At 40.5% G+C, this 14,914-nt stretch overlaps 1 protein-coding gene across 8 annotated transcripts in view; it reads left to right on the plus strand.

The window, feature by feature from the left end:
• PPP1R12B (protein phosphatase 1 regulatory subunit 12B) overlaps window positions 1-14,914 on the plus strand; it is a 114,495-nt gene that overhangs the window by 13,129 nt on the left and 86,452 nt on the right. For 6 of the 8 annotated variants that reach the window (XM_048496688.1, XM_048496690.1, XM_048496689.1 and 3 more), the window contains exons 2-5: window positions 3,285-3,415; window positions 4,742-4,860; window positions 9,570-9,729; window positions 12,693-12,837. In XM_048496688.1, the coding sequence (XP_048352645.1) occupies window positions 3,285-3,415; window positions 4,742-4,860; window positions 9,570-9,729; window positions 12,693-12,837 (555 nt within the window). Of the gene's footprint in view, window positions 1-3,284; window positions 3,416-4,741; window positions 4,861-9,556; window positions 9,730-12,692; window positions 12,838-14,914 lie in introns of those variants that run through there. The other 2 variants (XM_048496693.1, XM_048496692.1) reach the window with 2 other exon arrangements.

Raw genomic sequence — 14,914 nt, forward strand, 5'->3', positions numbered from 1 at the left:
ACACACACACACACACACACACACACACAGTCTCTCTCTTACTTCTGTTAGATCAACTCATAGTATCTCTCTTTTACTTCTGTTAACCAACTCATAATTCCATGTTAGAAGTGATTTACCTTTGAGAAATATTAATTTTACCACTTGCAGTTAAGGTTTAGAAATTGAGAGGAAACATTTTTTTAAAAAATCTTTTATTTCACTGGTTTATGAACCGTGCTTTGAAAACTACTTGTGGTTTCTGAGATCATGATAAAAATAAGACAAGAATTCTGGAGAGACAGAGATTTGAGATTTTCATCAGACGTTGATGAGATGGTCCATGTATTAAATAAATTAGATGTTAAACTGAAGACTGCCTGGTCTTTTCAACAGTGTACACTTCTTTATTGAGATTGTCACAGAACTACTGTATTTTGGCCATGAATAACAAATATGTTATGTTGCAATTCAGAAGCCAGATGAACCATCCACCCCCCTCATTCTCCTACAGGAGGAAAGCATGGTGATACATAGAGACCAACAAACCAAAATAGCAGCACTTTATACAACAGTTAAGAGTCACTGATTTATTCTAAAATCAATCTGTCAAGAGCTGATAAGAGATTAAGATAGTTTAATATCTTGTGACTGAATTAATGTTTACTATCTTGCAGATGAAAAACAGTGCCAAAAGTAACTTTTTCAGGGTTGTCCATCATTTTGATTTCTAGATGGTGCTCATTCTTCTCTGCATGTCTCGATACTATTATTCATCTGTCTCTTGCACATTAATTTCATTGTAAGGGCTTCTGTTTTTGATTTAACTTGGAACTTTTGTTGAATATTCAGGATTCATTCTACTGTGGTACCAGTAAAATTGTTGTCAGAAAACATGAAGCTGTATAATATTATGACAAATCATTAAATGGCAGGCCAATAAAAGTGGTGGACTGGATATAAGAATTTGCACTGTGCCTTAAAATGAAGAACTAATAATTCATTGGTCCTTGAAGTATTCAATGGTTGCCATTTAAAAAATGAAATACATCTAAAGCACAGGGAAAATCAGGTCTACTTCATTTTGAATCCCTTCTATAAATCCTTCTCTTTCTCCACAAATCAAGCTACTGCAGTTAAACATTCATTAAGAAACAGATGGAGATCTGTTATTGTCTTCCCTCTAGTTTTTGTTTCTCTGGAAATAAAGAAGGTGTCAACTGATAACAACCATAGAGCTGAAAAAAAATCTAGCCTGTTATTTTTTTCAGATCAACCATCAGCTTTTATTATTGTTAATCCAGTAACTTGTGGAGAGGCGAATCATTTTGATTCCTTTGACTGACAGCCAACCTGAGCAGTTACAGTTAGTTCAAGTTGTCATGTTGTGCCAAGAAAATGTTCTTTTCTTTCAGACCTACCAGAGAAACCCAGCAATATAAGCATGTAACATAAATGTATCCTTGCATGTGTACAAAGAGGCCAAATATAAAGTCTGTCTCTTGTCGGCAGGAACATGTAATGCTGTAGTACATCTAATTCTGTATTGGGCCCATAGAGTGTGGATCAAAAAAAAAATCCATATAAATACAGCCAGAAAAAGATAGATGCCGGGGGGAGGGGGGGGGTGTCTGCAAATCTGGGGGAAGGCCCAAGCTTGCAGAAATATATGAAATGAAAAACAAATACGCTAGAGATTGGAAAAGTCTTTCTAAAAAACCCTATAGGTGTCTGCTTCTTGAAGAAAAGTATGCCACTGAGACCTTGTGAAACTACATTGTGAGCTCTTGCAAGACATTTTTGGAGTTGCTAGGAAGTCTTCACCCAAGGTCACTGAAGATTTTAAGCCACAGTTAGTATTGGCAGAAGGAGGGGAAAAATGGTGGGATGGAAGGTGAAACTGGAGAGGGGAGATAAGATAAAAAGAGAACGCTGAAAGTGGGGAGGGTGGGAGAAGCTGCAAGGGAGATAAATAGAAAAAGTTAAGTGAGTAGGAAAGAAGGAAAGGGGCAGCAGGCCCTGCCAGGGATGCAAAGAGAAAAGGCAAGAGAGGGACTGGGGAAATCGGATTCCTCCCCACAAGTCCTCATGGGCCCCTCAAGTGTAAATAACTACCAGTAATCAAAATTTTGGATTATACTCCTAAGGTTGTATAAAGATTATACCAAGCTGTAATGAATGTATTTTATTATAGCAACCATTTGTTCAGGAAACAAATGAATTAAAAATTCAAAACTTTATTTGAATCCATCTATTCTGCTTTTTATTAACAATCAAATTTGAAAATTTCAAGGAGATCAAGGATGTCTCTGGTGATGAGTGCATAATGATTTTTTTAAAAAAAACATGGCTTATTTGGGTCCGAAGGCATTAAATTAATCTACCAGTCAGCAAATATCTTACATAGTTTTTTAAAACAAAACAAAAATCTCACTGCCTTGACATGCTTTTTCTCATCCAATATTTTCATTAGCTAAAAAAAATTAGAGTAGTATAGAAGGGCTTCTGAAAAATTGATTTTTTAAATAATATTGGCTTGTAGAAAGGAGATGCTGCAATCCCAAGTATACTATAAAAGTTGTCCTTGGGCTGTTGTGGAGCTGCTGAAGACTAAATATCTGTTCACTCAGACTGTACTGAGAAAACTTGATTTTTCGTTAAATTGCTCTTTTTCTTTATTCTAGACTCACAAGAATATGTACATTCTTCAGTCTAGCTTCTTTAACAAATGTTGTCGATTACAAGAACCTTGCAAGACGGTCAAAATAGTTTTGATGTTTTTAAGACTAATACATTTTGCCATAGTTAGCACTGCGAAGCTCTGACAACTGAAAAAAAGTTGTTTTATTTCAGTCAGATCAGGGAATATATTTCAGAAAATAACTAAATGTGAATGCATTGCTACTTTTTATGTAGTAAGCTACATTTTTCTGCTTCTGGTTTGATGCCAATTTTTAATGAAATCCTGTTTGGGATTCTCTGCTTTCATTTTCTCTTCATGCTATTGAATGACCTGACATAATCTTTTTTATGGAAGCTTTTTTGGAATACCCTGTTCTAAACCCCGGCCTGCTCCAGGGACTTTAGTGCCATTTCTAAAGTGAATTCTGATAGATCATTTTATCGTGTGTTCATCCCTTAAGCGAAGGTAAACTCATAGAGAAACGTCAGTGGGAACTGAAAAGCAGGAAAGTTCAGAATGGGAGTGCTCAGTATTATTTACGGTTTTTAAACTGAAATAAGTGATGTTTTCCAAATTTAATACCAGGTCTTCTTTCTGCTCTACTTCCTTTTCTTTCCTCAAGGCCTGCATAGATGAAAATCTGGACATGGTAAAGTTCCTGGTAGAATATGGAGCCAATGTAAATCAGCAAGATAACGAGGGCTGGACCCCACTTCATGCAGTTGCATCTTGTGGCTATCTGAACATAGCAGAGTGAGTGAGTTTCAGGATAAACCAAGTCTCAAAAACGTCCCCCTTGGGAGATGAGTGGGAAGGGGTCCCTGTGGCTGGCTGCCATTTGGAAACTACATCTGTATACTTTGGCACTGGCACTGTATGGTAGTTTGCACTAATATGGATTGTTAACTCCTTTAGCTCTAACACCGCTTAGTATTCAGTCATTTCAGGCTGATTCTTTGGGCAAGGTCTAAAATAAATGGGGTCTTCCACATATCCAGATGTCACGATTTAGCACTGAGGGTGTAATGTGCTAGACTCCATTTCCTAATACATCTGTATACTTTGGCACTGGCACTGTATGGTAGTTTGCACTAATATGGATTGTTAACTCCTTTAGCTCTAACACCGCTTAGTATTCAGTCATTTCAGGCTGATTCTTTGGGCAAGGTCTAAAATAAATGGGGTCTTCCACATATCCAGATGTCACGATTTAGCACTGAGGGTGTAATGTTCTAGACTCCATTTCCTAATACAGAACGATGACAGCTGCTAAGATTTCAACAACTACTTACCAAGGAATGCACAGATGCCAAGACTTCCCTTTGTTTAGGTTTGAAATGCAAAGTAAGAAGCATGTGGAAGTTCTACAGAAGCAAATATCTGCTCTTCAAAATGGGGTGATGGGATTTGTATTTGAAGGACTTTCAAGGCATTTTCTGATAGACCTGGCTATATTAAAGTTCAGTGAGATGATGGTTCCATTTACTCTGGGGATCAGGTCAGTGAGAGCTAACAAGAGGACAGTTAGAACAGTTGAAGCTGGAGAACTGCATAACTAAGGAGCAATGGCCCCACCAAGACGCTTCGCATCAAGCTTGGATGTGCACAAACCTTGTTGCTGGGCATTTGCATGTGTCTTCCTGCTATCTTTCCACTTCCTCATGCAGAGAGTGCTGGTAATGAAGTGATCTCAACATTAACCAAACATTAAGCGTTTTGGGAACTTCTTTTTAAGATGGTGGCCTCTTCCTCCTCTGTCTAGATAAGGCAGAATTTTATTTTTGTTCTCCAGGCATACATGCTAACAGACAAATCGTTTTTTAAAAACAAATTGGACTAAACATGTTAAAAATAGAAGAAAATATTTGATTGTAAAATCTTGTAGTTATAAATGCCATTTAAGGATTGCCTTAATTGAGTGAAATCAGCTATTTGCTTTTGGCACTGTAGTGATCAGGCAGATAACTTCCCATAGCTGGATACATTCTAGACTCGCTGGCAAAACTTTTATTTGCCACCAAACACAACCAAATAGTTCCTTGTTCTGAAGTAAGTCTCATGTGGTTCTCTGTCATGTAGATATTTAATAAGTTGTGGGGCCAATGTAGCTGCTGTGAACAGTGAAGGTGAAGTCCCATCTGACCTTGCAGAGGAAGAAGCCATGAAGGATTTGCTTCAGGAACAAGTAAAGAAGCAAGGTGAGTAAGGTACATCCTGTTCCTGTTATAGACTGCATTGGAAAAGGATAAAAGAATGTTCATTTCTGTGCTGTGAAGCATTAGGAACAGTGATGCATGGCGTGATGGACATACGTTTCTAGAATGTAGAACATGAAGGCCAAAGCATTGGAAAACCGTCCATTCTGTGTTGTCCTCGTTTCATTCTTGTGAGTGTAATACTGCCATCTATTCAGAATATCTTGAGTTTTGTCCATGTTAAATATGAACACACGATTTCAGCTGTGACCATTTATTATCCTGAAATTGCCAAAGAGATTTCTGCTCATCAGCAGAGAAGCTTTTATCCCTGCACAGGCTTTAGGATGACTGCAAAATTACTGGCTTAAGGGACCTTTGTGTATTAAACAAGCCTAAGGTGAATTTTGTATTGACACAACATTTTCTTCTTTTCTCTTCCTTTGGAGATTTTGTGAGGCTTAAAATGGTCACAGTATCATTCTGCCTGCCTGCCTGCCTGCACTGATTGTTGTGGCACTTATTGTGACTGTAGTAGCTAAATCTTTATGTTTAGGCAAATTAAAATAATAGGCTGTGAGAGGGAGATGCTTTGCTTTCGAATTTGAATATGCAGAAAGGCTGCTGTGTGGTTTCACTTTTCCTTTGTAACTGCAAGGCTAAATTTGTACAAATGGCTGATCCTTGGATACAGTATCTAGGGATTCTTCTTTATTTGATTTCAGCAAATTGACCAGTTTTATTTGAGAAATGTGGATTATTGCCTATAAGGCACACAGGGAGCTGCAGTTGTTTCTGCTTGTGTTGTAATGTTGAAAACAAAAACAATTTACAGTGCAATTTGAAGTTGTTAGGCGAGCTGGGACACAGGATGGGAAGCTCAAAAAAGTTAAAAATAAAATTACTTTCCTAAAACTCCCCCACAACAGAGAATAGAGATACACCACGAAAATTGATTACACCAGCACATGGAGGCTAAGGTTGGCTCTGGCCTCTGGACGCCCCTGGAACTCCCCTGCCACACCAGTGCAGTTGGAATTGGTGTGGGAGTGCCAAGTGAGGACAGTTGCCATAGCTGGCCATTGCAGGGCACCATAGTGGCTGGGCGCCAGCGGATTTGCCCCTCTGCTGGGGTAAGTGCCCCAGGGAGGGCATATCCACCGGCATAAGCCTGTGTTGCCTCCAGAGGGGGATTCCCCTTCCCCTTCTGGATTGGGCAGCCCCTTTTGCATAAATTAGTGGCTTCTGGTGCTGTAGGAACATGCAGACTGATAATAATCAGGGTTAATTCTAGAGTGTTCCTACCTCCCATATGTAGATGAGCTGCAATGCAAAAGAATAGTTGTTGTCTATGTAATGTTTGTGCAAAGTTTGTTGTTCGTAATCCTAGATTACTTGGGAAAATTTGAGTGTGCAAAAATGCAAAGCTGTGATTGTCTACAGCTCACTTATGAACTTTTTTTATTCTGTGAGGCTACTTTAAATAAAATGAGTCATACTAATGAGTGTGACTCATTAGATTTATCCAAAGTAGTAGTTTATACTCCCCACCCCATAGCAATCTGTCTCAAAGAAAATCTGCATCATTTAATGGAAACATAGAGCTGGAAGGGATCCCAAGGACCATCTAGTCCAATGCCTACACAATGCAGGAAATTCATAGCTCTCCCTTTCTCCCCATAGCTCTCCCCACCAAATGAGCCCTGCTCTGTGTCCAGAGGAAGGTTAAAACATTCCAGCATCCCTGGGCCAATCTGGCGTGGAGGAAAATTCCTTCCTGACCCCAAAGTAGTGATTGGCATTACCTTGGTCATATAAGAAAGAGGCACAAGAGCCAAGTACTGGTTCATCCTTTCCTGGCCTCGCTCTCACAATCTGCCTAGTGAGCTATAGAATTAGAATTGCTGTCAGATGGCCATCCGGACTCAGCTTAAAAAACCAAAGGAGGAGAACCTACCATCTCCTGAGGAAGCCTGCTCCAATGAAGAACTGCTCTGTCAGGAAATTCTTCCGAATATTTAGCCCCAAACTCTCTTAATTTAATTTCAACATGTTCATAGAATCATTGAGTTGGAAGAGACCCCAAGGACCATCAAGTGCAACCCCCTGGATTGCAGGAACACACAATCAAAGCACTCCTGACAGGTGACCATCCAGCCTCTCTTTAAAAACCTCCAAAGAAGGAGACTCCATTACACTCCGAGGTAGTCCATTCCACTATCATGTTGGTTCTGGTCTGACCTTCTGAGACGAGAGAACACAACTCTGCGCTTTCCTCTATATGACAACCTTTCAAATACTTGAAAATGGCTGTCATATCAGCTCTCAGTTGTCTCTTCTCCAGGCTAAGCATATGTGGCTCCTTCAACCTTTCCTCACAGGACCTGTTCTGCAGACCTCTCACCCTCATTGTTACCCTCCTCTGGACATGTTCCAGCTTGTCAACATCTTTCTTAAACTGTGGTCCCCAAAATTGAACACAGTATTCCAAGTGAGGTCAAACCAGGTCAGAGTGATAGATTGTGTGATAGAGCCCAAAATCATATTTGTTTTTTTAAGTTACTGCATTACACTGCTGACTCATGTTCAGAGTGTGATCTATTAAGTTGTATTTCAATTTTTTTAAAAAAGTTAAGCTCATGTACCTCCTCTGGTTTGGTTGCAGACATTTTTATCCAGCATTTCAGAAGTATAGGGCCAGAGCTGTTGTGAGTCAACCAGTCTGAAACAAGGAAAAGTTACACTCACTGAAATCCAGGGTGCAATATTTAGATGGGTAGTAGGATTTCTGACTGCTATGAATATTCTGAAACCAACTGTGTTTCAGAATATCATCCGGGCACAAGTTACATCAGAAACAAGCTTTTGCTTTTTTAATTTCTTCTGCTGCTGCTTTATGATGGTTGAGGATTCATGGTCTGAGTATTCATTCATTAAGATGGGGGTGTAAGAAAGTTGGGTTGTATTCCAAACATGTTCATGGTCCAAGCGAAGAGGGGATTGCCCTTCTCAGAAATTGTCAGTGCAAGAGGCTGAGCATGGCTTCTACAGAAGCCCAGTTTTTTGACATGCGGCTATTGGTTGCAGTGTAATGTGGCAAATTTTCCTTTGGGGAGCAAAAATGTCAACTAATACTTTCAGTAAACATATCAACTTTGCATAGTCATACTCCATTAATGCAAAGGGTCGTCCTTTTGAAAGGTGTTTACACAATAATCTGAAAGCTGTAATATAGCTGGGCTCCTAAAAAGCTATTGTCACCATTCTTCGTATTAGGCTGATTACACATAATGTGCTTGCTGTGAGATGGGGACAAATGTCTGTTGGAGCAAGATTTCATGTTTCCTCAAGGCCTTCTTTCACTTTCAATTCTCTCTGCAGCAAGCAAGACCTCTTTAAGCACAACTTTTAATTTGCTTCATTGACAGAGCAGAACAGATTTCCCAGTGAGCACAGCTTTGCCCCAGAGATCTTCCGTAGGCCCATGACCAGCCTTCCCTCTCCCTCGTGCTGCTTTGCACGCTTTCCCCCTCACTCCCTTCCATGTTGCTGGCTGCTTCAAGGAACAGACAAGAAGCTCACTCACACAACACTGACTTCTAATTCTCTTGATATTTTGAGATATCAATATGAAGATTACTTGGAAAAACAAGCCTTTGTCTTCTGGTGGCAACAGCACCAGCAGCAGGAAGTGTTGTGGGGAGGGAAGGGAAGGAGAGGGGGAGAGAATATCTGCTCTAGGACAGTTCCCTTTTTTAGTAGCCAGTGGTCCAGGAAATTGTTTTGCCTCTTTCATTGGGATGGGGGGAGGATTACTTTTGGAACAGTACTATCAACATAAATACAGCTTAAAGGACTAAGCCATCAGTCTTGACTGCCAAGTGTAATGAGATTTGTATCTCTGAGAGGGCACTTGATATGTGGAGTTAAGAGAACCAGGCCTGAAGAATTCTGCAGAATAACTCCAGAGGGAGTGCCTCTTCATGTGTAAACAGAGAAATGTGAGGAGAGCTCTCTGCAAGCCCACTGAGAAGAGAGGAGTCCCAAGGTTAACGTTCTTTGCATAATGGGCCATTGCTTCCTGAATAAATTTTCCCACCATAAAATAGGAGGATGGATCCTAATGGTTTAATTATGGATTAGCAGTGGCAAGTAGTGGATAGGAATAAACAGAGTTACACTGTTGATAATTGAGGCAAAAGATTTGTAATCTGTGTATGGGAATTTGGTTTGGACAAGTAGTGACAATTCAAGAAAGAGATCTTGAGGATCATGGTGGCTTGCTCCTTGAAAATGTTGAGCTCTAGAGAGCCATCTTTCATTCAAGTGATAGTTAGACATTGGTCAAACCAAAATGGCCAGTATTATAATGCAGGCTAACCCAATCTGGTCAGATCTCAGAAACTAAGCAGAGTAAGGCCTGGTGAGTATTTGGATTGGAGACTTCCAAAGAACATCAGGGTCATGACGTGGAGGCAGGTAGTGAACGTCTTTTGCCTTGAAAACTCTCTGGGGTCACCATAAGCTGGCTGTGATTTGACAGCAAAAAAAAGCTACCTTGAGTACAGGAGAAAGTGAACTATGAGTCAAATTAAATCATCTAGTTAATCTCTGCTAACCTCTCAATTTGTCCTTAAACTTGCATGCACTTCCCTTTATCCATTTTTGTTCTACTTTGCTTTTTTTTTTACACTTGTAGTCTGTTTCTCCAGGGACAGATCTGGATCAAGCAAGGAAAGCAGAAGAACAACAAATGCTGCAGGATGCACGACAGTGGCTAAACAGGCGGAAAATTGAAGATAGAAAACATCCCCGAACTGGTGCTACTGCTCTTCACGTAGCCGCAGCCAAGGGCTACTCTGAAGTCATGAGGTACTGGTACTAATCCCTTTTCTTCATTTTCTATGCTGATGTAGGGGTTCTTGGTGGCAAAATTATAGTATTCTTGGCAGTTTTTAGTTGGGCTTGTGTGTGTTATATCATTTCTTGTGATTAAATATAGATTTAGTGCCAGGTACAAAGGGGTTGTTGGACAAGGTGCATTACAGGCTTTTGTAATCTGAAAGAGGCAGGCTGGCTTCCTAGTAAAACCAGTGTGGCTGTGCTCTCATTTTATTGAGCCTTAGTGGGTTTTGGACCTTTACTTAATACCTGACCTCGCTGTATTCTGGAGCTGACGCTTTAAGAATAAACAGATGTGGCGTTTCAGTTCATTATTTATAACCTTTTCCAGGTTTTCTTGAAAAAGAGCTTGAGGCAAAGTTGCCTCTTTATGCTGGCTTGAAGCAATAAAATTTCAGATGCATATAATTTAATAGTGGTCCCAAGGTAGTGGTTAAGAGCGGTGGGGTCTCATCTGGATTACTGGATTTGATTCCATGAGCAGCGGATTCTGATCTGGTGAGCCAGGTTTGTTTTCCCACTCCTGCTTATGAAGCCTGCTGAGTGAATGTGTGGAAAAGCCACTGTAAATATGATGGGCACATCACCAGGTGAAGCCATGCTTGTAGCTTAGGAGCCTCCACCCAGTTTAACACCACCTGCAGCAGTTAACAGGCATAGGAGCAGCTGCTAATGATAAGTAATCAAAGAAAGTATATGGGCAGGAGATCAGAAGGTGGGAAGGGAGGAAGCTAGTGTATGCTTCACTGATAAGGGGGGCTTTTCTGCCCTGCCAGAGTTCTTGGAAAAGCTTACTCGGTATACCAAAAGGGATTGATTTTATTTACTTCGTTTCTTGTTGTTTTGAACTGTTGTGAATAAACTTCAGTTGCTTATGGACCCTGGCTGGTGTACGCCTTTTTTTCTGTGGAGTGGCTGGAGAGGAAGAAGCTAAGAGGGGAGAAAAGTTACGCTGACCGGCAAGCCCTTATCAATCTCTTTGGAGACAAGAGGCCTAAGACGAGGGGCCAGAGGTGTCCAGAGGTGTCAGACGTTTCCAGCCAGCAGAACTTCCATACAGTGACCTTGGGCTAGTCACAGTATTTCAGAACTCTCTCAGCTGCACCTACCTTACAAGGTGCCTGTTGTGGGAAGAGGAAGGGAAGGAGTCTATAAGCTGCTTCAAGACTCCTCACAGTTGAGAGGTGGGGTATAAATCAAAACTCCTCTCCTTATAGCTGTCTGTCATTGCAGTCAGCTAATGGATTAGGATTGTGCTCCAAGTTTTGCTATTGTACAGTAGGATTGTAACTGCAACATGAAGCCTTAGCTTTTACTGCAGCACAGGCTTTGCATGTGTAAGTATGAAAGATTTGCCTACTTATCAACAGTAGGAAAAGTTATCAGTTTACTTGATTGTAACACTTTGTGAAACTTCTTGTTTTTCTAGAGCAAGACTTCATGTACTGCTGGCCAGCTGAGAGTGCAGCAGATATTAGAATTTGAGTATGGTCATCATACTCCCAGTTTTAGTAATTCTCTTCTTTGGCAAGAAGGTTTCTCGCTGACACTTTCTTGTCAGGCTGTTCATCATTTTTTCTACGCTAGAAATCATATGCAAATTTCTATGCTAGAAATCATATGCAAATTGTTAATTTATCACTATTACTTTATATCCACAAATGTTTAATTTTTCTACAGCATGATACCAACTGGCAGGTATCCCTGTTGTGTTTAGATTTGTTCAGTGTTAGCATAAGAATCCACCATTTGTTCATTCCACCATTTGTTCAGTGTTAGCATAAGAATCTAGTTTAACATGTGGCCTTTAAAATGGTCCTGCATTAACTCATGGAGGCACCAGTTATTTATTTATTTATTTATTTATTTATATTTCTGTAAATTGATTTCCTGCCTATCACCAGAGTCCCTGGTGTTCTAAAAAGCAGAGAGGCACAGCATGTGGTAAAATTTTGAGTGATCACTTTCCTTTATAATTTTCTTCTTCAATCTCAGTTTTAAAGAACTTCTGAATGTTGACTCTCCACTCTGAGCGTAACATTTGAGAGGAATCAGCTACATGATGAGAGTTGGCAAACTGTCTTTCTGCATCATTACAGTAATGTGCAGTTGGCAAAGGAGTTTGGTTCCGTGGATGAAGATGAAGAGCAGCATAGAAGCAACCTTGTCAGACTTACTAAGTGCAGCATCGTATTTGTGTGTCCAGCACTTCTCCTTTCAGGAATGTTCTGGAAGATCAACCAGCTCCCTGCTTCCTTCTTGGATGTTGCAGGAGTGTGGAGAAAATGAGTGCCATCATTTTACGCTACAATAGTTGATCAGAAATGAAATGTAGATGCAGGGAATTTGAAAAATGGAGCAGTAAGGAAATGATACTTCAATTTTAATGTTATGTAGGAATTTGTTATTGGAGGGTGAAGCCCATAGCTCAGTTGCAGAGCACATGTTTTCAAAAGGTTCTACTCTTAATTCTTGACATTTCCAGTTAGAAGAAATGTAATTAAGAAGGCTGGGAAAAAATTCTTCCTGAGACTCTGGAGAGCTGCAAGTAGAGCAAATGTTCAAGAAACCATATTTGTTTACATGGTCTGTTCAAAGGCATTGGAGAAATGTCATTGCTGCATCTTTTCCTTTTTGTCCTTCTGCTTCTGCTCATTTAAGTCACTTCCTTATAACACATCTGCTTCCTACTTTCTGCTGATGGCACGTCTTCAGGTCTCAGCATTTATCAGAACTTGTCACCAGCCCCAACTGCATTAATTGGAAGCTGTTAACTTTTACCCTAAATCTGACCTTTTTAACACTGTCTGCTTTTCCACACTGGTCTGTTACACAGGGGCAGCCCCTCTTCAGGAAGCCAGTGCATGCTGTTCACAGGGGCTGTTTACCTGCATGACTGAACTGCTGCTTTTTCACTGGCTTATTTTCCTTAGGCTCTTGATTCAAGCTGGGTTTGATGTGAATGTCCAGGACAACGATGGCTGGACCCCACTCCATGCTGCTGCACACTGGGGAGTGAAGGAAGCTTGCTCTATCTTGGCGGAAGCGCTGTGTGACATGGACATCAGGAACAAGTTGGTTAGTGAGCCTCAGACTAAATATAATAATCCTCAGAGGTGAGGACAGTTTTCTTTTTGGAAATCTTGACCACATTCCTTGGCAAGCCAGTCATGCTCTTAAATTACGCACACGATGTGCTTGCCTGTGATTGTGTTTGAGCCGAAGGTTCAAACTTATCTGGAAACACATTTTGAAGCCGGTGTTGCTGGAAACAGAGGTTTTTTTTTTTTTTTTTTTGCTTTAGGAGTGGCAACCATTTATATTTTTTGCTTTGAAAAACCATTTCACTTCTTTGGACCAGAAGCTCAATTGAGATCCATCCTGTGCAACATAATTACACATATGATAAAGCGCAATGATGCCAAGTCTCTTTCCAGTTTTTCATTATTGTAGATTTGTAAAAGGAGCGGTCCAGTAAATCCAACACCATCCTGAAAGTGCTTAGATAATTAAAATCTTATGCTTCCTGCCAATTTTATTGTTAATAGCTTCCCTGTTTGGCAGTTACCACAATCACAGTTTCATTCTCACCTATATATGATAACCATACTTGCAGCCTCTTCTAGAAATTACTAGAGGAAGCAAGGGGACAGGAGGTGGACAGACAAAAAAATAGGTCTTATTCCAGATCATGTTGACCTGTAGGACCATCTACTACAGCTCCGTGAACACTCTATAGTCTTTAAGGCTGAATAAACCCTTGTAGCATACTGAAGCTTAGAACATATTCTAATAGTGGCAATAGTTGGGTTAGACTGGTATACATCACAAGAAACAATCATTCTTTCAGATAACTAGCAATTGATGATCTTGATTTTAATTTTAGTTTTCATCTCTAGGGCATTCAGAAAACTGGTTTGTACGAATTGAAAAAGCTCTTTCCAATACTATGTCACTTCTTGTTTATTTCTTGATTTGGCGTTTATTTCCAAATCTAGACCAGTTTTTTTAGATGTTGCAGATGGAAGATTCTGTAGCAAGACCATGATTTTAAGAATGGCATGTTTCTGTTGTATGAAGAAACTGTAATGATCTTAAATGGTTACTGCATAATAGAAGATATAAAAACCAGGGGATGGGGCGGTTTATAAATCGAAACAATAAATAAATAAATAAATAAATAAATAAATAAATAAATAAATAAATAAATAAATAAATAAAGTTATAATGTGGTCTAAAAGAGAAAATATTTTGTATTTGTTTTCACAATTTCCCCTACTTTCTCATTGTTTCTATTGGAAATGTTGGGGGGAAGCCTAGAAAGGGTTGGGGGAAGGAAAAGAAAAAAGATGCCGCCCCCTGCCCCCCCCCCCCCCGGCACATTCCCATCTATGTTGTGCTGAGTTGGGAGAATGATAGGCTGATATGAATTTGTATTATCTGCAAGATTTGGGAATGGGGAGAAGGCACTTCTGCATGGGAGGCATAATTTTCCTCAGCTGTATCTGTGCTGAAGTTGCCCTGAAAGGTTTCCTTCAGCCTTGAAGGTCACCAGGGATTAGCTGGCATTTTGAAGAACCTTATCTTAGGGCAGTGATGGCGAACCTTTTTGAGACCAAGTGCCCAAATGGCAACCCAAGACCACTTATTTATCGCAGAGTGCCAACATGGCAATTTAACCTGAATACTGAGGGTTTAGTTTAGAAAAAAACGGTTGGCTCCGAGGCGTGCGTTACTCGGGAGTAAGCTTGGTGGTAGTCGGTGGCTTTGCTTTGAAGCAACCACGCAACTCTTCCAACAGGTGAATCACGACCCTAGGAGGGTTTACTCAGAAGCAAGCCCCATTGCCAGCAACCAAGCTTACTCCCAGGAAAAGGATTGCGCTTTAGTTCTTTGCATGAAAATCAATGGGGTTTAACAGCACTTAACAGGGTTACCTACACTGCTTCCCCAAAACGAGGTCTTAGGTTTAATGCTAATAATCAAGCCCAGGGACCCAGGCCAGCCTAGATATGTGTGTGGTGGGGGGGGCGGGGGGATGACTCTGTTTGTGCGTGCCCACAGAGAGGGCTCTGAATGCCACCTCTGGCACCCGTGCCATAGGTTCGCCACCACTGTCTTAGGGGACAGTTGCTGGCTGATGAAGAGATGGGAA

Source organism: Sphaerodactylus townsendi, linkage group LG05 (assembly GCF_021028975.2).
Source record: "Sphaerodactylus townsendi isolate TG3544 linkage group LG05, MPM_Stown_v2.3, whole genome shotgun sequence".
Lineage (NCBI taxonomy): Eukaryota > Metazoa > Chordata > Lepidosauria > Squamata > Sphaerodactylidae > Sphaerodactylus > Sphaerodactylus townsendi.